This window comes from Apodemus sylvaticus, chromosome 3 (assembly GCF_947179515.1).
Source record: "Apodemus sylvaticus chromosome 3, mApoSyl1.1, whole genome shotgun sequence".
In the NCBI taxonomy this organism is placed as follows: Eukaryota; Metazoa; Chordata; class Mammalia; order Rodentia; family Muridae; genus Apodemus; species Apodemus sylvaticus.
The window spans coordinates 147,814,105-147,836,812 of NC_067474.1; the positions used below are offsets into that span (position 1 = coordinate 147,814,105).

A 22,708-nucleotide genomic window follows, 5' to 3' on the forward strand; every position below is an offset into this window, starting at 1 on the left:
CTACGGAGCGCCAGCAGAGCCTCTGGCGGACTTCCAGGTGTCAGGGCAGAGTTCTGAGGCAGAACAAGGGAGTTCATGGTCGACTCCTTTCTGGGCTGTGAGCATGCCGACACAGGGAAGACAAATGAACCTATGAAGGCAAGTTGTCAGCTTTGGCCGAAAGCCCCTTTACCCACGGAGCCGTTGTGCTGGCCCTCAAGAAAGCCTTGTCAGGATGAAATGTTATGATTGGCTGAGGGCTGTCAGGGTGGGCTGCCCAACATGGGAGTCTCAAAGGACTCTATTGAAATGCTTGACTGGCGTCTGAGATAGGGTTCACAGAAGGGCTATCCCAAGGCCTCAGAGCTACTCAGAATCCAGAAGGGGAACAGACCAAGGTTGGAGTGCTGGCTGTTAATCCTTTGAATGCCAGCCCCAGCCCCCCACCCTGCCAGGTCCCATTCCCTTACTCCCAACTGAACGGGTGAGGGGAGGCGGAAGGGGGGGCGGAGACCAACTTGTGCAGGAAACTAGGGTATCTGGCTCTCCCCGAAGCTGGCTCTGAACAGTCTGTTCTTGTTTACGACCCCCATTGCAGGGTGACAGCGATTGCTCACCCCTGCATGTGATCTGAGAGGGCCAAATCTTTGAGGCCTGGAGGAAACTCAAGCCCCAGCCAGCAGCTTGGCTTCGGAATGCTCAGCTGGTCCCCTCCCGGGGCTCATGTGACCGAGGTGCAGCTATAAATATCAGAGGGGCCTCAGACCAAGACAGAAGTCGGGTGTCCGGGGACGAAGACAAAGAGGATCCGAGTGGGCTTGGGGACAAAGACAAGCCTTCCGTTCCACTTGGTGTGACGCAGGTGGAGGACACAAGTCGCATTTTGAAGCAATATGGATTATAAATCTAGCCTGATTCCGGATGGAAATGCTATGGAGAACCTGGAGAAGCAGCTGATCTGCCCCATCTGCCTGGAGATGTTTACCAAGCCTGTGGTCATCCTGCCCTGCCAGCACAACCTCTGCCGGAAGTGTGCCAACGACATCTTCCAGGTCAGCGCTGGGCAGGGCTGGGACCTGGAATTCCCCTTCCCCTCCCTTCCCCCATCCCCCCCTAGACCCCTGACGGCCTCTCAGACGCCCCTCCTTCTCAGCCTAGGGCGTTTCCACCACTTGCTCCGTTGAGAAGTCACACAGGGAAGGGCTGGGGGCAGGGAAGGGGCTAAGGAGAAAGGGGTCCTGCTCCGGTCCTTCTCTACGAAGGACCCATTTAGTCCCCACCCTGCCCACAGCTCCCTGCTCTGCCTGGACTGCTCTCTGTTGAGTCCCCAGTCAAGGATCAAATACCTCAAGCGATAAGACTGGGAGGTGGGTAGAGAGGCGAGAGAAACCAGGCCCTGGGGCAGGAGCCAGCACTAGGGTGGCAGGGGGCCCAGACTTCAGGAGGAGGGTGGTAAGAAACACGTGGTCACAGCAGCATCTCAGAGGCTGTGTACTCTGACACAGAGGCAGAAGGGACTCCATCTTCCTGAGGCAGGAAAGGGAACAGTTGAGGGTCCAGAGCCACGACAGGAAATCGTCTTCCAAACTCAGGTCTAGTTGCATATGCCAATAATCCCAGCACTCAGGAATCCGAGGCAGGAGGATTGCTAAGAGTTTAGGGTCAGTCTGTGCTACCTAATTAGTTTGAGATAGCAAGACCCTACCTCAAAACTAAACCAAACCGAAAACAAACAAACAAAAAAACCTTTTCCCCCACAATTATCTTTAAAGTAATATCCTAGGAGCTGGCTCTAATTCTAAGACCTGTGGTATCAGTGGTAAACTGAGGCATAGAGAGATTATAGTTGCTTGTCTAAAGTCACATGACTTGAACTCCCTGTTGGCCCGTACTGAACCTCTCGCTGTTTGAGTACTTCAGTCACACGGGAGGGCTGGTTCTAGGTCAAGACCAGGAACCGGTAGGTGCCCTTTGGTTTGGCCAGCGTGTTTGGGGCAACTGGGGTAAGGAGAACTGAGACTGGAGAGGGTAGGAACGACCGCCTCATCTTTGTCTTGGCTGTCTGCAGGCTGCGAATCCCTACTGGACCAACCGCGGTGGCTCAGTGTCCATGTCTGGAGGTCGCTTCCGTTGCCCCTCGTGCCGCCACGAAGTGATCATGGACCGGCATGGGGTGTACGGCCTGCAGAGGAACCTGCTGGTGGAGAACATCATTGACATCTACAAGCAAGAATGCTCCAGGTCAGTGTGCAGCTGAACAGCCCCGCCTCCTGCCCCGCCTCTTCCACAGGCTCCTCCCACCTCCGGGAGACTAAAGCTGAATACATCAGCACAGAGAGCCAGCACCCTCTAGGCAGACAGAACCTCTGCTCTTGAGTTCTGGGGATACTGGGGGCGTGATAAAGAGTCCCGAGACTAGGGTGCAGGTGTGTGTGTGTGTGTGTGTGTGTGTGTGTGTGTGTGTGTGTGTGAGAGAGAGAGAGAGAGAGAGAGAGACAGAGACAGAGAGAGAGTCTTCCTCCTGTGGGATTATTCCCATGTAGAGAGGGAAATGGAATCTGAAAGGACAGAAATCAGTTTGGCGTGGTGACTCACACCTATGAACCTATCTCCCGAGAGGCAGAGATAGGGGGATTACTGTGAGTTCCAGAGCAGCCTAGTTTACAGAATGAGACCCAGTTCACCCCTCCTCAATAACAACAACAACAACAACAACAGTAATACTAGTTTGGACAGTTACCCAAAGTTTACCAGTTGGGAAGGGGGTGATCTCGGCAGAATTGGTGTGTAGCAGGAGTTGGGCAGTGTTGGGCATCACCTCCTTGGGTGATGTTTACAAGGAAGACCGTCTTGGCTGGGGCTCAATGGTAGAACTTCCTTGGGGAGAGGCAGCCCTGAGAGTGCCCTGGGGGCTGGGATCCCAGCCCCAATGCTGATTGATCCATCTATCCACCAATCAAGTCAATCAGAACATGCCAACAAGAACTGAGTCTGTGAGGGCTGCTGTCCTCCTGGCTGTACAGCCTAAACCCTTCACCAGGCCAAGTAAAACGGAGCATTTCTGTAATTCCAGCGCCCAGAAGGCTGAGGCAGGAGGGCTCAGAGTTCAAACCCAGCCAAAGTAGCCAGACTCAGTCACAGGAATGGACAGTAGGATCTGTGTTGGCCAAAGAGAATGTCACTAGGATGAACAAAAATATTAGATCTCCACGGAGCATTGAATGCTGCCCTTGGATGCTCCGTGCAGTTCTTGTCTAGCCTCAGTGTGATATCACAAGGCCATCTCATCCCTGAAAGAGAGGGTGTGACCAACTCCAAAGTGAACATTCTGCGCGGCACTCATGGTAGAGATTGAACCTCACTAGGCAAATGCTCTACCACTGAACGACATACCCAGAGCTTGCATTTTCAAGATGGAGCCTTGACACGTAGCTCAGGCTGGTATCAACTTGAGATCCTTTTGTTTCTCAAACTCAGCTTTAAAAAAAAATATATTTATTTATTTTATTTTGCTTACAAATAGGTGTATTGCATGGGTGTACACGTGTACCTGGCTTCTGTATATATACCAGAAGAGGGTACTGGTTCCCTGTATTAGTATTTGGGAGTAATACACACACACACACACACACACACACACACACAATACTTCAAAAGAATAGGCTCTAACAGCAGTGGAGGAACAGCATTGCTAGTGAAAACCAGAGAAAGTGGGAAAAATAGAGAGCTTCCTTCTTCCATGTCCTTTATATTAGCTGCTGCCAGGAGAAGGCATGGCCCAGAGTAAAGGTGGATTTTTCCCACCTCAAAAAAAGATCTAGATTAAAAGTGGGTCTTCTCACTTCAAATGATTTAAGAAAAAACTCCCTGACCAGGCAGTGGTGGGGCACGCCTTTAATCCCAGCACTCAGGAGGCAGAGGCAGGTGGATCTCCAAGAATTTGAAGCCAGCCTGGTCTACAGAGCGAGTTCTAAGACAGCCAGGACTACACAGAGAAGAAACCCTGTCTCAACAAACAAACAAACAAATAAGCAGACCCAGCCACTTGGGTTTTAGTTATTTCCAGATGTAGCCAAGTAGACAAGAGTCAGCTATCACAGCGGCCCTGGAAGTAGGACTGGAGTTACAAATGGCCGTGAGCTGCTGGGAACCAAACCCAGGTCCTTTGCAAGAACAGTAAGCTCTCAGTGGCGAACCCATCTGTCTCTCTGCTCTTCTCAGGGAAGATCCAACACTTCTTTGTTACATTGTGTCTCGTGTCGCTGGAACACAGCACTACACATAGACTTTGCTGAGTCTGTGATGCCAGCTACGTGGGAGTCTGAGGCAGGAGGATCTCAGTTTCAAGGTTTACCCAGGCTACCCTGCAAATGCAGGGCCTGCCTGGATGACTCAGAAAGACGCTGATTCACAGTAAAAATGTACTAATGAGGTTAAGGGGCTGGGAAGGGAGGGCGCTGGCAGGACTCCTGTCTAACACTGTCCAGCCCCCAGTCTCTTCCCCAGACAACACACACATACATATACAGGGAAAAATATTTTTATCTATTATCATTATTAGCGTGTGGTGTGGGTGTGAGTGCACACCTGCCATGGCCCATGTGTGGAGATCAGGGAACAACTTTGTGGAATCAGTTCTCTCCTTCTGTCTTTACATGAGTCCCAGGGATCGAACTTGGGTTGTCAGCCTTGTGCTACAAGTACCCTTATCTCCTGAGCCATCTTGTCAGCCCACAGATGCCTATTTTGGATGATGGTGATGGTGGTGATGATGATAACAATGTAATTTATAGTATACTCATGTTAGCCTAATGCCTTTGAGTTTTAAAGATCATGTTGTTCCTTTGCGGTTTTTTCCCTAATAAGGAAAGACAATGGTAGTTAGTTGCCATTAACCAGGGTCTGCTCAGAGCTCTGCAGATCACATTCCAGCATGGTAGGCACAGCTCTGAGAGACTCCGAGGCATGAAGGACTGGGCCCAGGGAGGGAGGTGTTCTCAGGAAGCAGGCCCTCTCCATCCTGCTGCATACCCTGTACCACTGTCCCAGGGCATTGCCACAGGTGGCGCGGTGCCAGGGACATCCCTGTCACTATGGTCACCGTATGGGGTTCCTGGGCTCAAAGATGAAAAAAAAAAAACCAAAACAAAGTATTTGGACAGGGGCTCCTGGACGGGCTGTGAGCAGCCACACAGGGCTGTGGGGAGGTGCCACATGGACTCTGGTAGGGGCAGTCACTGTTGGGGAAGGATTGCTGTAAGGGACGGGGGAGTGCAGACATGGAATGTAAGGTCTCTCCAGCCTCGACTCTAAAACCCCAATGTAGGCTGGGAAATGTTGGAGAGGACCATGCCCAGTACCCTAGTGGGGGAAGCCATAAAGGGGCGGGGCGGGGGGAGACAGAAAGAAGAAACTCTGGGGTCGGCAAGATGGCTTAGTGGGTGAAGGTGCTTGTGGCCAAGCCCGATAAATGGAGTTCTATCCCCTGAGCCCACGTGGTAGAAGGAGAGAACAACTCCTTCAAGCTGTTCTCCGACTTCCAAGGAGAGGCACACATGCCTCCCCGCGCCCCCAATACACATATACTAAATAAATGCTGTTTTAAAACTAGAAAAGAAGAGATTCTGGGCCCCGGAGAGCCTTTGTAGAAGAGAGCTTTGCTCTGCGCTTCTGTGGAGCCCAGCCCCCCACCACGCGTGCTTGTATGGCTTAGGGTGCACAGGCTGGCCCGTTCTCTGAACTCTAGGGCACCGTCAGGATGTGTTTACTGATGGGCTTTTTCTACCTGTATTTCATTTCCACGGTCTCCACACCAGGTAGTTTACGTTATAGACTCAGGGAAGAAAAACAAGCAGGCTTCCCGGCCCGGTTGGAGGGTACAGTCTCCTGGAATAAATATAGACATGAACGCTGCTGTCGGAATAAATTGCACAGGCCCCAGCAACCAACTCTATGGGGCTAAAATTAGAGCACAGGGGTTGTGGCCTCTCCTGCCTGTGCTGCTGGGCCACCTTGGGAAGGTTCGTTTATTTGCTGCAGACACCTGTTGTGTCTCCCATAGGGTCAGCATCTTCTGGCCTGACTGGAGTTCTGGGGCCCTCCCCATACCCTCTGTGCCAGCTCAGGCCAGGTGCAGCACCGGAGCCTGAGTTTTAAGGTTGGAAACAGGTTTGTTTGATAGCGTTATCTTTCTTGCCCTGGGGCTCCCAGAAATTCAAAAGGAGACTGGAGCAGTCTGACCCACTGGGAGCCGACCTGTGGATGGACGGCTGCCTGGGCTCAGAGCTAGAGCAGGACAGGGACATGGGACAACCCTGACCTGTGATTCTCCTCCACCTCAGTCGGCCCCTGCAGAAAGGCAGCCACCCGATGTGCAAGGAACATGAAGATGAGAAGATCAACATCTACTGCCTCACGTGCGAGGTGCCGACTTGCTCCTTGTGCAAGGTGTTTGGGGCTCACCAGGCCTGTGAGGTTGCCCCTTTGCAAAGCATCTTCCAAGGACAGAAGGTACTGGCTACAGCTGCTGGTGCCCTGACAATCCTGGGGGTGGATCTGACCCTTGTGGATGTGCTGAGCCGGCCTTTCAGGAATAGTCCCTCTGGAGGGACTTCCCGGGCCACAGGGACAGCAGCCGTGGCCTCCCTGGGGAGGTGGCTGAGCTCATGGGTTATACTTAGAGCCACTTGAGAGCACCTGGGTGTGGCCGGAGGGAAGAGGCCATGGCTCCCCTGTCCTGTCTACCACTCCATGGTCGCAGACCTCTCCACTTGAGCCTCTCATGAAGTATAAGACAGATTTGAGGCTCTGCCCTGGGCCCTGGCGACCCAGCGGCATGACATGGTGTAAGCTGTCCCCTGCTTTCTGAACAATCTGTTCGCCACACTCCACTTGCGTTATTCTCTGCTAGAACTTTCCAGTTCTTTTCCTTCTCTCAGCTGGGATGGTAGCACAGGCCTTTAAGCCTAGCATTCAGAGGCAGGAACAGGATCATTATGAATTTGAGGTCAGCCTGGTTTATATATTGGGTTCTGGGCCATCCAAGGCAGCACAGTAGCACCCTGTCTTAGGGAGAGGGAGAGGGAGGGGGAGAGAAAGAGAGAAAGAGAAAGAGAGAGAGAGAGAGAGAGAGAGAGAGGGAGGAAGGAAGGAAGGAAGGAAGGAAGAAGAACTAGTTTTCCGTTGACCCTTTGTCAGTGCCTTGCTGTGTGTTTCCGGTTGCTCATTTCCCTTCTCTGGGCCTCATCTATCCATAAGGGACACATCTGTGGTAGTCTCCACTTTAGCCCTGAGCCACACCCCAGAAGGAGGGATAGCAACCCCCACTGGTGACTCTGTCAGAGACAGGGAGCATAACCACCACAGTGCTGTACCGCTGGAGAAACCGCGGGCCCTGAATTATTTCCGTCTCTCCTCTCTCACCCCCACCCCTACCATTCCAGACTGAGCTGAGTAACTGCATCTCCATGCTGGTGGCGGGGAACGACCGAGTGCAGACTATAATCTCCCAGCTGGAGGACTCCTGCCGAGTGACCAAGGTGAGGGTGCGAGCCGCCCTGTCCCTGCCCACGCCCACGGGGAGGAGTCCAGGGCAGCTGCTCTCTGCTCTCTGAAGACCTGAGCTATGAGTGCAGTTTGCAGTTTGGAATCTTGGGTGCCCAATAGAGGTGACAGGAAGGGACACAGCCACTCCTCCATTCCCTCGGCGAACATAGCAGTGTCAGACCCTGCTGAAGGACAAGACAGACCCAGTTGGTCCCTAACCAAAGACCCGCCAGTAACTCCCCGGATGTGTCCACCATTAATCATTTTGCTGTAAAGCGAAGCTCCTGGACCTTCAAAAGCTCACACTTGACTCAGGGGCTCTGGAGGGATGCAGGATTCTGCACTTCTCCCTTGCTTAAATTTTATTTTTTTATGTATATGGGTGTTTTGCCTGCACATATGTCTGTGTACCATGTGTGTGCAGTACCAGAGGCGGCCAGAAGAGGGAGTCAGATCCCCTGGAAATGGAGCTCAAGATGTAGGTGCTAGGAATTGAATTGGGTCTTCTAGAAGAGCAGCCAGTGCTCTTAACTACTAAGTTATTTCTCCAGTCTTCTTTCTCTTTCTACCTCTGATTTGATGTTTGTTTGTTTGTCTTTTGGGACAATGTTTCTCTGTGTAGCCCCGGTTGTCCTGGAACTCCCTCTGTAGTCTGAAATCAGAGATCCACCTGCTTCTGCCTCCAGAGTGCTGGGACTATAGGTGTGCACCATGGCCATGGCAGATTTGATTTTTTTTGAGACTAGGTCTTGTGTAGAACAGGATAACCTTGTGTTTACTATGTAGCCTAGGTTACCCTTGAATTTCTAATCCTCCTGTCTCTACCTGCTGAGTGCTGAGATTACAGGCATCACATACCTGGCTGGAAATCTGCATTTCTACTGAGCCTTGGCAGGCTGCTGGTTCTACAGACTGCGGAAGGCAGCTTTCCCAGCCAGATGTGATGGCACATCTGTAATCTCAGCATTTGGGAAGTGGATGCAAGAGGAGCAGAGAAGTTCTGGGTTGCCTTCCTACACATAATGAGTTTGAAGCCAGCCTGGGATACACGAGGCTGTCTCAAAAACAAGAGTAGAGAAAGAAGAAGAGAAAGGAAAAAGAAAGAAGGAAGCTTTCTCACTCCTGGAAGAGTGCAGTGCTCAGGAGGCAGAGGCAGGGGGATCTCTGTGAGTTTGAGGCCAGCCTGGTCTACAGAGTGAGCTCCAGGCCAGCCAGGGATATACAATTATGACAATGTCAAGAAAGAAAGAAAGAAAGAAAGAAAGAGAGAGAGAGAGAGAGAGAGAGAGAGAGAGAGAGAGAAAGAAAGAAAGAAAGAAAGAAAGAAAGAAAGAAAGAAAGAAAGAAAGAAAGAAAGGAGGGTAGGAGAGATGGCTCAGCGGTTAAGAGCACTGACTGCTCTTCCGAAAGTCCTGAGTTCAAATCCTAGCCCCCACATGGTGGCTCACGACCATCTGTAATATGATCTAAATCCCTCTTCTGGGGCCCTGTCTGAGGACAGCTACAGTGTAGTTACATATAATAAATGGATCAATCTTTAAAAAAAGAAAGAAGAAAGGAAGGAAGGGGAGAAGAAAGAAAAAGATATAAATTCTGGTCTCTTCTTGAGGAGGGTTGGAGCTGGTAAGACATGGCGGGGAGACATCATAACTGCAAGTGGGCTGCGCTGTGGAGGGGAGGGCCACGGCTTTGCTTCCTGTGAGATGGAGACTCTTCCTGCTGCATGCAGATAGGGCTGGGGCCCTTCTGTCTCAGAAAGTGGGTTGGGATGCCATGGGATGTGACCGTGGGATTTCTGTCCTCAGGAAAACAGCCACCAGGTGAAGGAGGAGCTGAGTCAGAAGTTCGATGCCCTCTACGCCATCCTGGATGAGAAGAAGAGTGAGCTACTGCAGCGGATCACACAGGAGCAGGAGGAGAAGCTGGGCTTCATCGAGGCCCTGATCCTCCAGTACCGAGAGCAGCTGCAGAAGTCCACCAAGCTGGTGGAAACGGCCATCCAGTCCCTGGACGAGCCCGGGGGCGCCACCTTCCTCTTGGTGAGTGCAGTCTGAAGGGGCAGGGGAGATCTGAAACTCCAATGGGGAGTTTAAATCTTGTTTCACTTTCGGTGAAATGCCAGGAATTGCCACTACAGGCTCCTGACTATAATCCTAACTCTTAGGCAGCTGAGACAGGAGGATTCCAAGTTCAGAGGAAATCAGGACAGTTTGGTGAAATATCATCTCAAAAGAAACCATACCAGGCTAGGCTTGGTGACACGAGACTTTGATCCTAGTACTTGGAAGACACAGGCAGAGCAAGAGGATCTCTGGGAATTTGAGGCTAGCCTGGTCGATATAGCAAGCTCCAGCCAGCCAAGACTGCATAGCGAGACCCTCTCAATAAACAGACAGACAGACAGACAGACAGACAGACAGACAGACAGACATAAAAATATTGGGAGTGGAGAAATGACTTCGTGGTTAAAAACATTCCTTGTGTCAAACACTTTTAATCCCAGCACTGGGGGAGACAGAGACAGGCAGATCTCTGTGACTTTGAGGCCAGCCTGGTCTACAGAGTAAATTCCAGGACAGCCAGAGCTTCATAATAGAGAGAACTTGTCTCAAAACAAAATACAAACAAACAAACAAACAAAAACAAAATACAACCAACCAAAGAAAGAAAATAATACTTTGGTTTTATTCTTGCAAAGGACCTGGGTCCAGTTCCCAGCACCTACATGGTGGCTGACAACCATTCATAACTCCAGTTCCAGGGCAACCAATGCCCATTTCTGACTTCCAAGAGCACTAGGCACATATGTGGTGTGTGTATATACATATATATGCAGGCACTCATATATTCACTTAAAACAAAAATAGATCTTTTAAACAACATCAGCAAATCCCAGAGGGGCTGGAGAGATGGCTCAGGGGTCAAAAGTGCTTACTGTTCTCCCAAAGGACTTGAGTTAGGTTACCTGTACCCATGCCTGGCAGCTCACAAATACCTATAAATCCAATCTGATACCCTCTTTCGGCCTCCAGGGGCTGCAACATACATGCATACATACATACATACATACACACACATACACACACACACACACACATGCACGCACATGCACACACGCATACACATAAACAAACATTTAAAAACATAAAACCCCCTATACTACCCAGACCACATGCCCTCAAGCTCTTGTGGTCTAGCTTCGTCCAGTCCATGTTCTACAAAGGAAGTTTGGTTGGCTCTCATCCAGGAGACTTCAGACATTGTGAGGGTGTGGTCAGAGAACCCTGGCTTCTGCCAGGACAGTGGAAGCATGCAGGGCTGTGTGGTGGCCAGCCAGGTACATGGTGCTAACCAGGGACAGAGAGAGTGTCCGTCTAACAGGGCAGGAATCGAGCTATGCCTGTACCATGGAACGGTACCTGGAGTCTATCCTTGGGAGTTCAATGTTAACCTCTGTTCCTTCTCTCCACAGAGTGCCAAGCAGCTCATCAAGAGGTCAGTATTTCCGGGAGTGTACCCCACATTCCTATTTTCCCTAAGGCTCCTGACACCTGCCCAGTAGGACCCTGCATATGAGTTCTGCAGGGATTGGGGCTCACACACACCTCCGACCATGTCCCCTACTTTCTTAGATCATCCACTCTGCATCTCCTCTTCATCCCCTCACTTAAGGGATGGATGGTGGGGCTGGGCTGGACCCACACAGCCAAGGCTAAGCCGTCCCTTCCCGCATGGAACCCGAGATCTCACGCTGCCTCTCTCCACACACACAGCATCGTAGAAGCGTCCAAGGGCTGCCAGCTGGGAAAGACAGAGCAAGGCTTTGAAAACATGGACTACTTTACTCTGGATTTAGAACACATAGCAGAAGCCTTGAGGGCCATCGACTTTGGAACAGGTAGGTAAAGGATGTAATGCTACTTTGCTTGTGCATATTTGACCTTCGAAAGGCAGCGTTCCTCTTGAGCTCTGAGGGGAAGCAGATTCATTTTAAAAAGTGAACTTTACACAGCCAAGGTTGACAGGTCTCTCTACGGAGCCCTGACTGTCTTAGAATTCTCTAAGTGACCAAGCTGGTCTGGAACACACATCTGTCTGCCTCTCTCTGCTTCCTGAGTGCTGAGATTAAAGGCATGTGCCCACTATACCTGGTTCCACAGCCAACTTAGTGATGAACCCAAGCACAGTGCCTGGTCCATCGTTGTTACTAAATAAATGAAGCGTGGATCCAAAGTTCATGACATCTGGCATTTAAACAGATCTGACTTCAAATCCTGGTTCTGCCATTTGTGTGTTATCTGTGTGATCTTTGGCACTCCCCGGAATCCCCGCCTTTGTGGTCTCTTGTTTTAGCTGGTTTTTTGGGAGGATCCATTACTGGTGATTGAACCCAGGGCATGGAGCCTTACTCAGCACCTGGGAAGTTTAGGCAGGAAGATGGTGAGCTGGAGGCCAGAGTGGGCTACGTCATCACAAGGATATTCCAGACAGGTTGTACTGTGTGAACATAACACATTGAAGGCTTGTCTATCCACCCCCAGCAGGGAGAGCATGCCAACAGCGTTTCTTGAGCCCATTCATGAAGATCAGGGTGGCCTCAGATTCCCAGAGATCTGATGGCCTCTATCTCCTAAGTGCAGGCATTAAAGGCATGTGCCACTACATCCAACCCTGAGCCCACTTACAGGTTAGACTTTGCAGCTCTGAGCTCTGGGAGGCTGCTGGAAAGATGTAAATCCCATCACTGAATACAATTCTAGGATGCGGTTCTGTTAGCGCTTCCATTTGTAGCTTAGGAAACTTGAGTTTAGACAGCAATCCCTTGTTCAAGGCCACACGGCTAGTAAGTGGCTGGTGCACACCTCACCTGGGGCCACTTGGCTTACAACACTAGCTGAGGACATATGAGACAATATGAAGACACCACGGGACATGCCTGTAGTGATTCTCTGGGGAAAACTATTATGAGCAGTAATGATGGCTTAAATTAAACAGGTCCTCTGCGTTATAGAGATTATGCATGGGTCCTGGATGTATAGCTGGAGGTTTTACCTGACAATTTTGTCGTTTTGCTTTTTTGTTTGTTTGTTTCTTGAGACAGGGTGTCACTATGTAGCCCAGGCTGTCCTTGAATTTGTGGCTAATCTCCCACCTCAGTTTTCTGAGTGTTGGGTTTCCAAATTAAAGCCATGGTAGGCACTCTGGTTTGTAGATAGGCTTGAGAAATGTTGACTCTGGGGCTGGAGAGATGGCTCAGTGGTTAAGAGCACTGTCTGCTCTTCCAGAGGTCCTGAGTTCAATTCCCAGGAACCACATGGTGGCTCACAACCATCTGTAATGGGATCTGATGCCCTCTTTTGGTGTGTCTGAAGACAGCTACAGTGTACTCACATACATAAAATGAATAAATCTTTAAAAAAAGAAAAAGAAAAGAAATGTTGACTCTACAATTCCCAGAGGAATTCCAGGCCCGAGGCCTGGAAAGGAGTTGAGGAAGGGGCAGGGTTCAGTTAGGAAGGTTTGAAGGTCACACCCCAGGATAGAAAGTGAGAATGCAGGCTGTGGGGGTGGGAGGTGGGGGAAGGGGGTAGGATGGAGACTGTTCCACTGTCCTGAACAGAACCCCACCCCACAAGACTGCCTCTCTGTGGACTGAGGCTGAAATCAGGCAAACAAGGAGATGCCGAGCCAGCAGATTTCAAAGGCTGAGCAAATTCCTTTCAGCCAAGGACTCTGATCCCTAAGAAAAGGCAATGTTTGCCCTGCCTCCCCGCCGTGATGTGTCGGTTCCTCTGAGATGCACAGAACGATAAGTGTGCCTCGTGGCCCCCTGAGGCCACAGACCTGATCAACCTGAAGGAGGAGGCAGGGGATAGGAGGCCGGACTCTGTGAGCTTGAGACCTACCCCCCAGGTCTCTGCTGCTCTAAGTGCCCTCTAGGCCAGTCTTCTAGTAGCTGCTATGAGAAGCCAGTCCCATCTTAACACAGCTGGTCTCCTCACAGATGAGGACGACGAGGAGGAGTTTATTGAAGAGGAGGCAGAAGAGGAAGAGGGCGTGTCCACAGAGGGTAAAGAAGGTAGGAGCTCTGCTCTGTGGCTTCCCTGTTGGAATGCCAAGCCACGCATAGCCAGGGTGTGTGCCTAGTGTCTATTATCATTACCTCTGCTTTCCTCTTTTGTTCTAAGTGGCGAGGATGCGAGCATATACGCATGTCTGCAGAGATATTGTGTGCTCAGGGGGGGCCCATGCGGGGCCCAAAGCTGGGCCCAAAGCTCTCCACTGCGTTCACTGAGGCAGGGGCTCTTAATAGAACCCAGAGTTCATGGATTTGCTAGTCTATCTAGCCAGGTGGCTCAGGGATCCCTTTTCCTGTCGTCTGAGCGCTGGAATCACAGGGGCTACAGCGGTCACCTAGCATTTCTTTGAGTGCTGGGGATATGAATTCTGGCCCTCCTGTTTATATAGGGACCCACCCACCAAGCCGGGACCCACCCACCAAGCCGTCTCCCAGCTGCTGCTGCTTTTTCCCCTTCTCCCCCTTCCTGCTTCACCACCATCACTACCACCTCCTCTTCCTCCTCCTCCCCTTTTCCTTCCGTCCTCCTCCTTTAAAGTAACCACAGTTTGCCAGGAGCTCACTGTGGAGGCCAGGCTAGCCTCTTTGGGCTTGGGTCAATGGCATGCATGCACCCCTAGCCTGGTCAGTGTTCTACCCTAGTTACTGGAGACAAATTCCAACCCGGCTAAAGTAACTGGCTCCTTAGAGTCTAAGGCAGCGGTCTCCGCCTGTGGGTCCCGACCCCTTTGAGTGGGGAGTGGAGGTGGGGGTGGAATGACCCTGTCACAGGGGTCACCTAAGACCACTGGAAAACAGAGATTTACATTTCAATTCATAACAATAGCAAAATCACAGTTACGAAGTCGCAATGGAAATAATTTTATGGTTGGGGGTCACCGCGACATGAGGAACTGTACTAAAGAGTCATAGCACCGGGAAGGTTGAGGACCACGGCTGTAGGGAACCTATAGCCCACTGGATTCTGACTGATAAATTCTACCCAGGCTGGAGATGTGGAAATTTGGCTTTATTTGACTTGTCACCATAGCTCAGGAGGCCCTGGGTCCTCTTGAGTCTGTGTCTCATGAGCCTGTGTCTGATCTTCTCCTTCAGGACACCAATGAGGAACCGGATGAGTGAGACACCCTCTGGACGCAGAGACAGAGATGGAGGTGGTGGGGGACAGGCCCATCTCGAGAGGGAGTTAGGGCTCCTTGGGGGGGGCACAATAGGGAAGTGTGTCTTCTCCCTGCTCAGAGAGCAGGGACTAGTGCAGAACCCACCACTACTGTGTCCAGCAGCTGCTGAAACACGATTGGAAATGTATCCAAAATGTCACAGGACACTTTTCTACGTTGGTGCAAAATATTTTGTATGTTTTTAAAATGTGATTTTTGTATATACTTGTATATGTATGCCAATTTGGTGCTTTTTGTACGAGAACTTTTGTATGATCACGCCTGGTCATTGTGTGACTGGGGAGTGTCACAGTGGGGAAGGAAACCAAGACAATAGAGCTGTCCACTTCCTTTCCTCAGCGGGAGGGCTGGGTCTCACTCAAAGGCCTAGAAAGGGCAATGTGCTATATTTCAGTGCCTGTCCCCAAACGTGGGGATAGGACTGAATTTGTGTTATATGTTGTTTTAATAAATGCACAAGGGGCTAGGCATTGGGGCACACACCCTTTGATCCCAGCACCCTGGAGGCAGAGGCAGTTGGATCTCTATGAGTTCAAGGCCAGCCTGGTCTACATGGAGAGTTCCAGACCAGCCAGGGCTACATAGAGAGACTTTGTCTCAAAAATAAAAATGAAAAAGAATAAAAAATAAACTCACAGCGCTCTTTTCCTGTAACTACAAAAGAAGTGTGATTTCATTTCGCTTGAGTATGTGTGTGTGTGTGAACGAGGGAGAGAGAGAGAGAGAGAGAGAGAGAGAGAGAGAGAATATGTGTATGTGTTGCTAGCAGTGAAACTGAGGGTTGAGGAAGTACTAGATGAAAGTTCTGCCCTGATCTGCAGGAGGTCTCAGCATTGGCCAACCTTTAATCCCAGCCCGTGAGAACTAGAGACAGCTGATCTCTGTCTAAAGAGACAGTCAGTGTCAATAAGCAGAAAGCCTGAGAGATGGCATAGCCAAGGCTAGACTTGTTTATATCCCCCACACTCCCCAACGTGAGCTTCACGGAGAACCAGTTCTGCCAATAGCCTCACTGAACAGGCTCTAGTTCTCCCAAAGACCTGCCCCTGGCCAGTCAGGGGTTTTATCCGGAAGTCCCATCCCAGGGCGGATAGCAAAGGAGAGTGGAACTAAGGTAGGAGAAGAGGGAGCAAATGTTCTGTGACTGAGTCGGCCACTGCTTCATGCAGGGCTCCTGCTAAGTGTCAGGCCAGACAGGGATGCACAACAAGATGTGGCTCCCACAACAACAAAGCTAGGGAATGTAGCTCTGCAGAAGATTCATAAGGTCGGAGGTTTGATCCCCAGCCCAGCACAGACCGAGTGAGGTGACAAAGTCTATCATCCCAGAACTTTTGGGCTAGGAGTAGGGGGATCAGGAGTTCAAGGCCAGTCTGGATTAGAGTCAATTTGTTTTCCTATGTATGTATCTATGTTTCTATGTATTATGTAGAGTCTATGTTATCTATGTTTATCTATGTATCTATCTTAGGGTTTTACTGCTGAGAACAGACACCATGACCAAAGTTTTTCTTTTTCTTTTTTTGTTTTTTTTAAAGATTTATTTAGCCAGGTACATGGTGCATGCCTTTAACCCCAGCACTTGGGAGGCAGAGGCAGGAGGATTTCTGAGTTTGAGGCCAGCCTGGTCTACAAAGTGAGTTCCAGGATAGCCAGGGCTATACAGAGAAACCCTGTCTCAAAAACAAAACGAAACAAAACAAAACAAAAAAAGATTTATTTATTATATGCAAGTACACTATAGCTGTTTTCAGACACACCAGAAGAGGGCATCTGATCTCATTACGGATGGTTATGAGCCACCATGTTGTTGCTGGGATTTTGAACTTAGGACCTCTGGAAGAGCAGTCAGTGCTCTTAACTACTGAGCTATATCTCCAGCCCCTGACCAAAGCAACTCTTATAAGGACAACATTTAATTGGGGCTGGCTTATAGGTTCAGAGGTTCAGTCCATTATCATCAAGGCCAGAGCAAGGCAGCATCCAGGCAGGCGTGGTGCAGGAGGAACTGAGAGTTCTACATCTTCATCTGAAGGCTGCTAGGAGAAGACTGACTTCCAGGCAGCTAGGACGAGGGTCTTAAAGCCCACGCCCACAGTGACACACCTACTCCAATAAAGGCACACCTCCTAATAGTGCCACTCCCTGGGCTAGGCACACTTAAACTACCACATTCCACTCCCTGGCCCCCCAGAGGCTTGTTCAAACATGTGAGTCTATGGGGACCACACCTCCATAGCATAATAAAAAATACATTTAGTCCAACTTCCAAAGTGCCCTTGTCTATAGCACCCTTAACAATATTAAATGTTCAAAGTCTCTTCTGACATACATCCAATCGCTTAACTGTAATCCCCAAAGCAAGAGAGGAAACCAGCTGGGCACACTCCAAACTCTGCATCTCCATGTCTGATGTCAAAGTGCTTTTCAGATCTCCAACTCCTCTTTCATCTTTGTTAACTGCAGCAAACTTCTTTCTCCTGGGCTGGTTCCACTCTGTTAGCAGCTTTCCTCAGCAGAGAGCCCACGGCTCTGGCATCTCGAACATCTTGGGTTCTCCAAGGCAACTTCAACATTACAGTTTCTTGTTCCAATGTCTGAGATCTACATATGATCTTCTGGGCTCTTCCAAAGGGTTTGGGTCACATCTCCAGCTCTGCCCTCTGGAGCACTCTAGGTTGACTTCACTCCTGTTCCTGGTGGTCATCCCATGGTACTGGCATCTACAATACACTGGGGTCTTCTGCTGCAACTAGGCTTCCCCTCTCATAGGCTCTCTTCATGGTGCCAGGCCTCAACTTCTTTACATGACCCTTCACTCCTGGACAGTCAACTGCAACTGATGCTGCACCTTCACCAACGGCCTTCCATGGTCTCTTACACTGCCAAGCCTCGGCTGTTCTCCATGACCCCTTCATGCCTTCAAAACCAGTAACACCTGGGTGACTCTTCGACATTACCAAGTCCAGCTGCAGGGCGAGGTACAACCTTGGCTATACATATTTGTTTCTTTGATGTCTGTGTTAGGGCTGTTTTTGTAAAATCATACGTATGTGGCCAAAGGAGTAAGTCCGTGTCCTCTAAGCTCAGTGAGCAGAGGTTACCTCCCCTCTCGCCCCCTGTGAGACACCTTGTCAAACAACTGGACGATGGGAGCTCTGGCTGAAAGCACTTAGCTTCCTTACAGTCTAATTTTTGATATTTTGTTCAGCTTTACTAATGTGGGGACCCATATCTCAGCACATCTGTGGAGGTCAGAGTGGAACTTACAAGGGGTCTGTTTTCTCCTCCCACCACGTGGTCACCAGGTCACCTGGCTTGGTGACAACCAGCTTCGCCTGCTGAACCCTCTTTAGGGTCTTGTTCTCAAGTATTTTCCCACAGAAGACTTTAAAGGCTTCAGAAACCAGAAGGAGAGAAGCCGGGTATGGTGACCTTGGATTCCAGCACTCAGGAGATTGAGGCAGAAGGATTAGGAAGAGTTCACAATAGCCTGCAATACACAGGTAGAGTATGTCTCAAGAGCGGACAGTTCAGGGCTGGAGAGATGGCTCAGCAGTTAAGAGCACTGACTGCTCTTCCAGAGGTCCTGAGTTCAATTCCCAGCAACCACATGGTGGCTCACAACCAACGGTAATGGGATCTGATGCCCTCTTCTGGTAGCTACAGTGTAAATAAAATCTAATGTAAAATAAAATAAAATAAAATAAAGAATAGTGGATAATTTAAAAGCCAAAGGCTTCAGCCTCCTTGAAATCGCAGCACAACTGGTACACAACATCCTGTTTCCACATCATCTGTTCGTGTTACTGAGTAGAGAGGCAGGCATTGTCTCCCTTCATCTTGTCACTTGTCAAGAGGAGATTCAAAGAAGCACTTCCTTGCTGCAGATAGGGAACTGACAAAGTACAGATACCAAGGTCCAACTTGGTGGACCAACGAGCTTTATCTGGGCTACTTACAGGCCTGTGGGTGAGAGGGTTCCTCCAGGTGCTGCCATGACTCAGACAGCAGCATCGCAGATACCCCACTTCAGCACAGGCGACAGGGCAAAAGTTGGAAACCTGGAACATTCAGCCTAACAGACAGTCAGCTCAGCAGGCTGGAGAGGATCCTTATCAGGCAGTTAAGTTAGAAATGCTTCTTCCTGGCAGCTCAGCTGTCCTCTGCTTCTAGTAAAAAAAATTTTTCCAAGACAGGGTCTCTCTATACAGCCTTATCTGTCCTGGAACTTGTTCTGTAGACCAGGCTTTCCTCATAGGAACCTGCCTGCTTCCACCTTCCTAGTACCAGGAGTGAAAGCATGCACCACCATTGCCCAGCTTTCTAATATGACCCTTTTGGGCAGTTCAGCTCATCTCAGAGTGTCTGCCTGTAGTTCAGGTGCTGCTTATGTATGCTTGGCGAAGGAGGGGCCTAGAGAATCTGGTCAGTTTCAGGAACTTCCTGAGGCTACTGAGTTGTTTACTTCCTGAGCTTAAGGTGCTTTCTCTACAGAACATCCTGTTGTTTCATATCTCTATAAGCATCCTCTCTTAAAATACCCGGTTATTTTACCTTCCCTTTAACATCCTGCATCTGAATTTGCTTCCTTTCAAGACACAAGACTTGACCTGGAAGGAAACTGCTACACAGTACATAAGCAGCGTCTCTCACACCTTCCTCTGCCTCTCAAGCCCTGGGATTAAAAGCATGAAGCACCACCTCCTAGCTTGAAGTCCTCTTGAAAACCAGTGGGAACTTTTTACAACAAGCCCATCTCTCCCACCCCCTTGTTGGAGTTTTAAATGAAATTTTTGTTTAGGTGTGTGTGTGTGTGTGTGTATGTGTGTGTGTGTGTATGTGTGTGTTGAACCCAAGGCCCCAAGAATGCTAGCCCTACCCTATTACTGAGCTACATCCTCAACACAAACTCTTCCAAATCAATTCAAATTCTTTCTGAAGATACAGGGAAAGGCTAGAGTCAAATACAGTTTCCCCTGCTAAACTCTCAAGTCGGAGTTTCAGATGCCAGATGCACGCACTAAGAAGGCAATTGATTTCCCAGTGGACCACAGCAGGTTGTCCACAAATTCAATTCAGCTCTGCTGCTGTCTTTCTGCAGTGTTAGGCCCTCAGGTCAGTCCCCCTTCTCTCCTGATGCCAAACACAAACTCCAGGTCATTTTATCTTCTTATGGCTTTCCTCCTAGGGTACCATCCATTTGCTAAGAATCCAGGGAAATGCTACCTTGACGTGTATTAGTTCATTATAAAGGATATCACGAAGGCAACAGATAAAGGACAGAGGGCAGGGAGAACGGGAAGGGGTGGAGTCACTCCATGCCCTCTCTAGGCACAACAGCTTCCAGGAACCTTCCCGTGTTTGCTATCTGAATCTTCTGTCCCTGTGTGCATATGTGTGTGTGGGGTGGGGGTGTTTGTGGGGGTGGCTGTGTGTATTGGAGATGTCTTCGTGTAAACACAATTAAATTGCAACCCTGGGGCATTTGATTGGACGAGAAAAGTGAGACCCAATGTTAATAGCAGGTGACAAAACCAAGCAGAGCCTGTCTGCTCACTTTCCTCGTCCCAGATACTGGGCAAGCCTCTCAGGTTGGTCAGGCCAGAGGATTCTTTTATGACCAGCTCCTAAGATTAGAATTTTAATGGCTTCAAGGGAGAAAACAGGGCAGGAGAATCAGTAGCTCGAGGTCACCCTCAGAAAATTCATGATCAGCCTGTGCTGGTTGATACAGTCTCAAAAAAACAAAACTAAGACCAAAAGGAATTAGTTAGCCTATAATCCCACTACTCAGGATGCTGAGGCAGGGGCATCTCAAATTCAAACCAGCCTTGGTTACATAGGGAAACTGTCTCAAGTCCAAATAAACCAAGTCAAACTAGATTTTATATATAATATATGTATATATTATAAATATATATTTGCATATACACACTAGATTATATATATGTATATGTATGTGTGTATACATATATTATAATATCACATGCATATTGGAATATGGATTTAAAACAAATCTGCTGAGCTGGCCATGGTGGTGTACACCTTTGATTCCAGTGCTTGGGAGGAAGAAGCAGGCAGATTTCTGTGAATTCAAGGCCAGTCTGGTCTACCAAGTTCCAGGACAGCCAGGTCTGTTACACAGAGAAACTCTTGTTTCAAAAAACCAAAAGCAAAACATTGAGAATTTATATGTTTTGCACCAAGGAGACAATGGGTGCTCTAACACACTGTTACAATCTTTCTACCTTAAGTAAGATATGACAGTAATCTGTGGCTGTCCTAAAGAAACTCCCTCGGACAGCACTTGCTGCCTCTCACCTAATACATGTTTGCAGGACCAGGGACTGGACTCAGGGCTTTCTGCCTAGTCGGGGTCCTCTACCGCCAAGCTCACACCCTAGTCCTTTTTCACTTTAAGACAGGGTCCCTGGCTAGCCTTCTGCCCAAGGCTCCTAAAGTCCTGAATTACAGGCTGGTGTGACCTTGCCAGATCCTCCTGCTTATTTCAATTTAATTTCACAGGTGTTAACGTGCCCACCCAGATGCTCAGCCCTACACCAGGCAGAGCAGGTGTCTTCGTTAGGGTTTTACTGCTGTGAAGAGACATGACCAAGGCAACTCTTATAAGCACAACAGTTAACTGGGGCTGGCTTAGAGGTTCAAAGGCTTAGTCCACTATCATCAAGGCAGGAACATGGCAGCATCCAGGCAGGCAGGGTGCAGGAGGAGCTGAGAGTTCTACATCTTCATCTGAAGGCTTCTAGAGAAGACTGGATTCCAGGCTGCTAGGGTGAGGGTCTTAAAGCCCACACCCACAGTGACACACCTACTCCAACAGGGCCACACCTCCTAACAGTGTCACTCCCTGGACCGAGCATATATGAACCATCACTCCAGAGGAGGAGAGTTCCCGTTCCTGCTCCCTCACCAGCTGAATTCCAGGCCTAAGCACCCAGAAATACTTGTTTCTTCTGTTCCCACTTCTCTAACTGAGACATTTGGTATGACTTTCTTTTCATTATTGTTTGTTTTTTTGAGACAGGGCCTGCAAGTCTTAAGTACCCCAGGCTGGCCTCAAAGTAGCAAGATAGCCAAAGAGAACCTTGAACTTCTGATCCTTTCCCCCCTCCCTCTCTGGGACGACAAGCGGACACCATCACACTGGTTAGGGTGGTGCTGAGGCTGGAACTCGAGGCTGCATGCTACCTGTCCTGGCCTTCCTCCAAGGTCTACAGTTTCATTCTAGCCTGGGCTACACATGGCCATAGTCCTTCCTTCTTCCCCGCTGGGCACTGGAGATAGGCTCCAAGGCTTTGTGCAGGACCAATGGATCAACAAACTACACCCCCCAGTTATGCTTTCCAAGATGAAGTCATGAAGAATCTGGGAGATGGAGTGACTGAGTAAGGTCATCAACCGGAAGGAGATACTATCAGCCATCAGCACTGGGGTGTGGGGGAGGGAGTCACAGGACCCAATCCCCCCAAAACAGACTATTTAGAATACTTGCAGCAAGCTGGCTATAGTGGCACATGCCTTTAATCCCAACACCTGCAGAAGCAGGTGGATCTCTAAGTTCTGAGCCAGCCTGGTCTACAGAGTATGGTGTGTTCCAGGACAGCTGGGCTACACAAAATACTTTGTTTCAGTAAAGGGGAAGAAAAGAGAAAGAAGGTGTAGGGCGTGGTCTTCGCGGTTGAAGGTCTCACATCATCTCTCAGGAATTTGCCTGCCTCCTGGGGTATACAGGCTGCTGCAGTGGGTCTGTTCCCCCCAGACTGCATCGGGTAAAGAGGCAGGACACTCACTGTTCTTGGTAGAGATGGAGATAAGGTGGCCACTGCAGATCGCAATCAGAGAGCGAAAGGCAGGAGGAACTTTCAAAGTGGGTCTGTAACTCCAACGGCCCAGTGGTGGG

General features: G+C 49.6%; 1 protein-coding gene across 1 annotated transcript; it reads left to right on the plus strand.

The window, feature by feature from the left end:
* The first annotated feature begins 723 nt into the window (after positions 1 to 723).
* On the plus strand, positions 724 to 15,429 carry Trim63 (tripartite motif containing 63). Its single transcript, XM_052177684.1, has 9 exons — positions 724 to 1,031; positions 2,048 to 2,220; positions 6,321 to 6,489; positions 7,422 to 7,517; positions 9,330 to 9,563; positions 10,997 to 11,019; positions 11,298 to 11,422; positions 13,529 to 13,603; positions 14,699 to 15,429. The coding sequence occupies exons 1-9, from the start codon at positions 873 to 875 to the stop codon at positions 14,707 to 14,709; spliced, it is 1,065 nt and encodes a 354-aa protein (XP_052033644.1). The 5' UTR covers positions 724 to 872; the 3' UTR covers positions 14,710 to 15,429.
* The last annotated feature ends 7,279 nt before the right edge of the window (positions 15,430 to 22,708 follow it).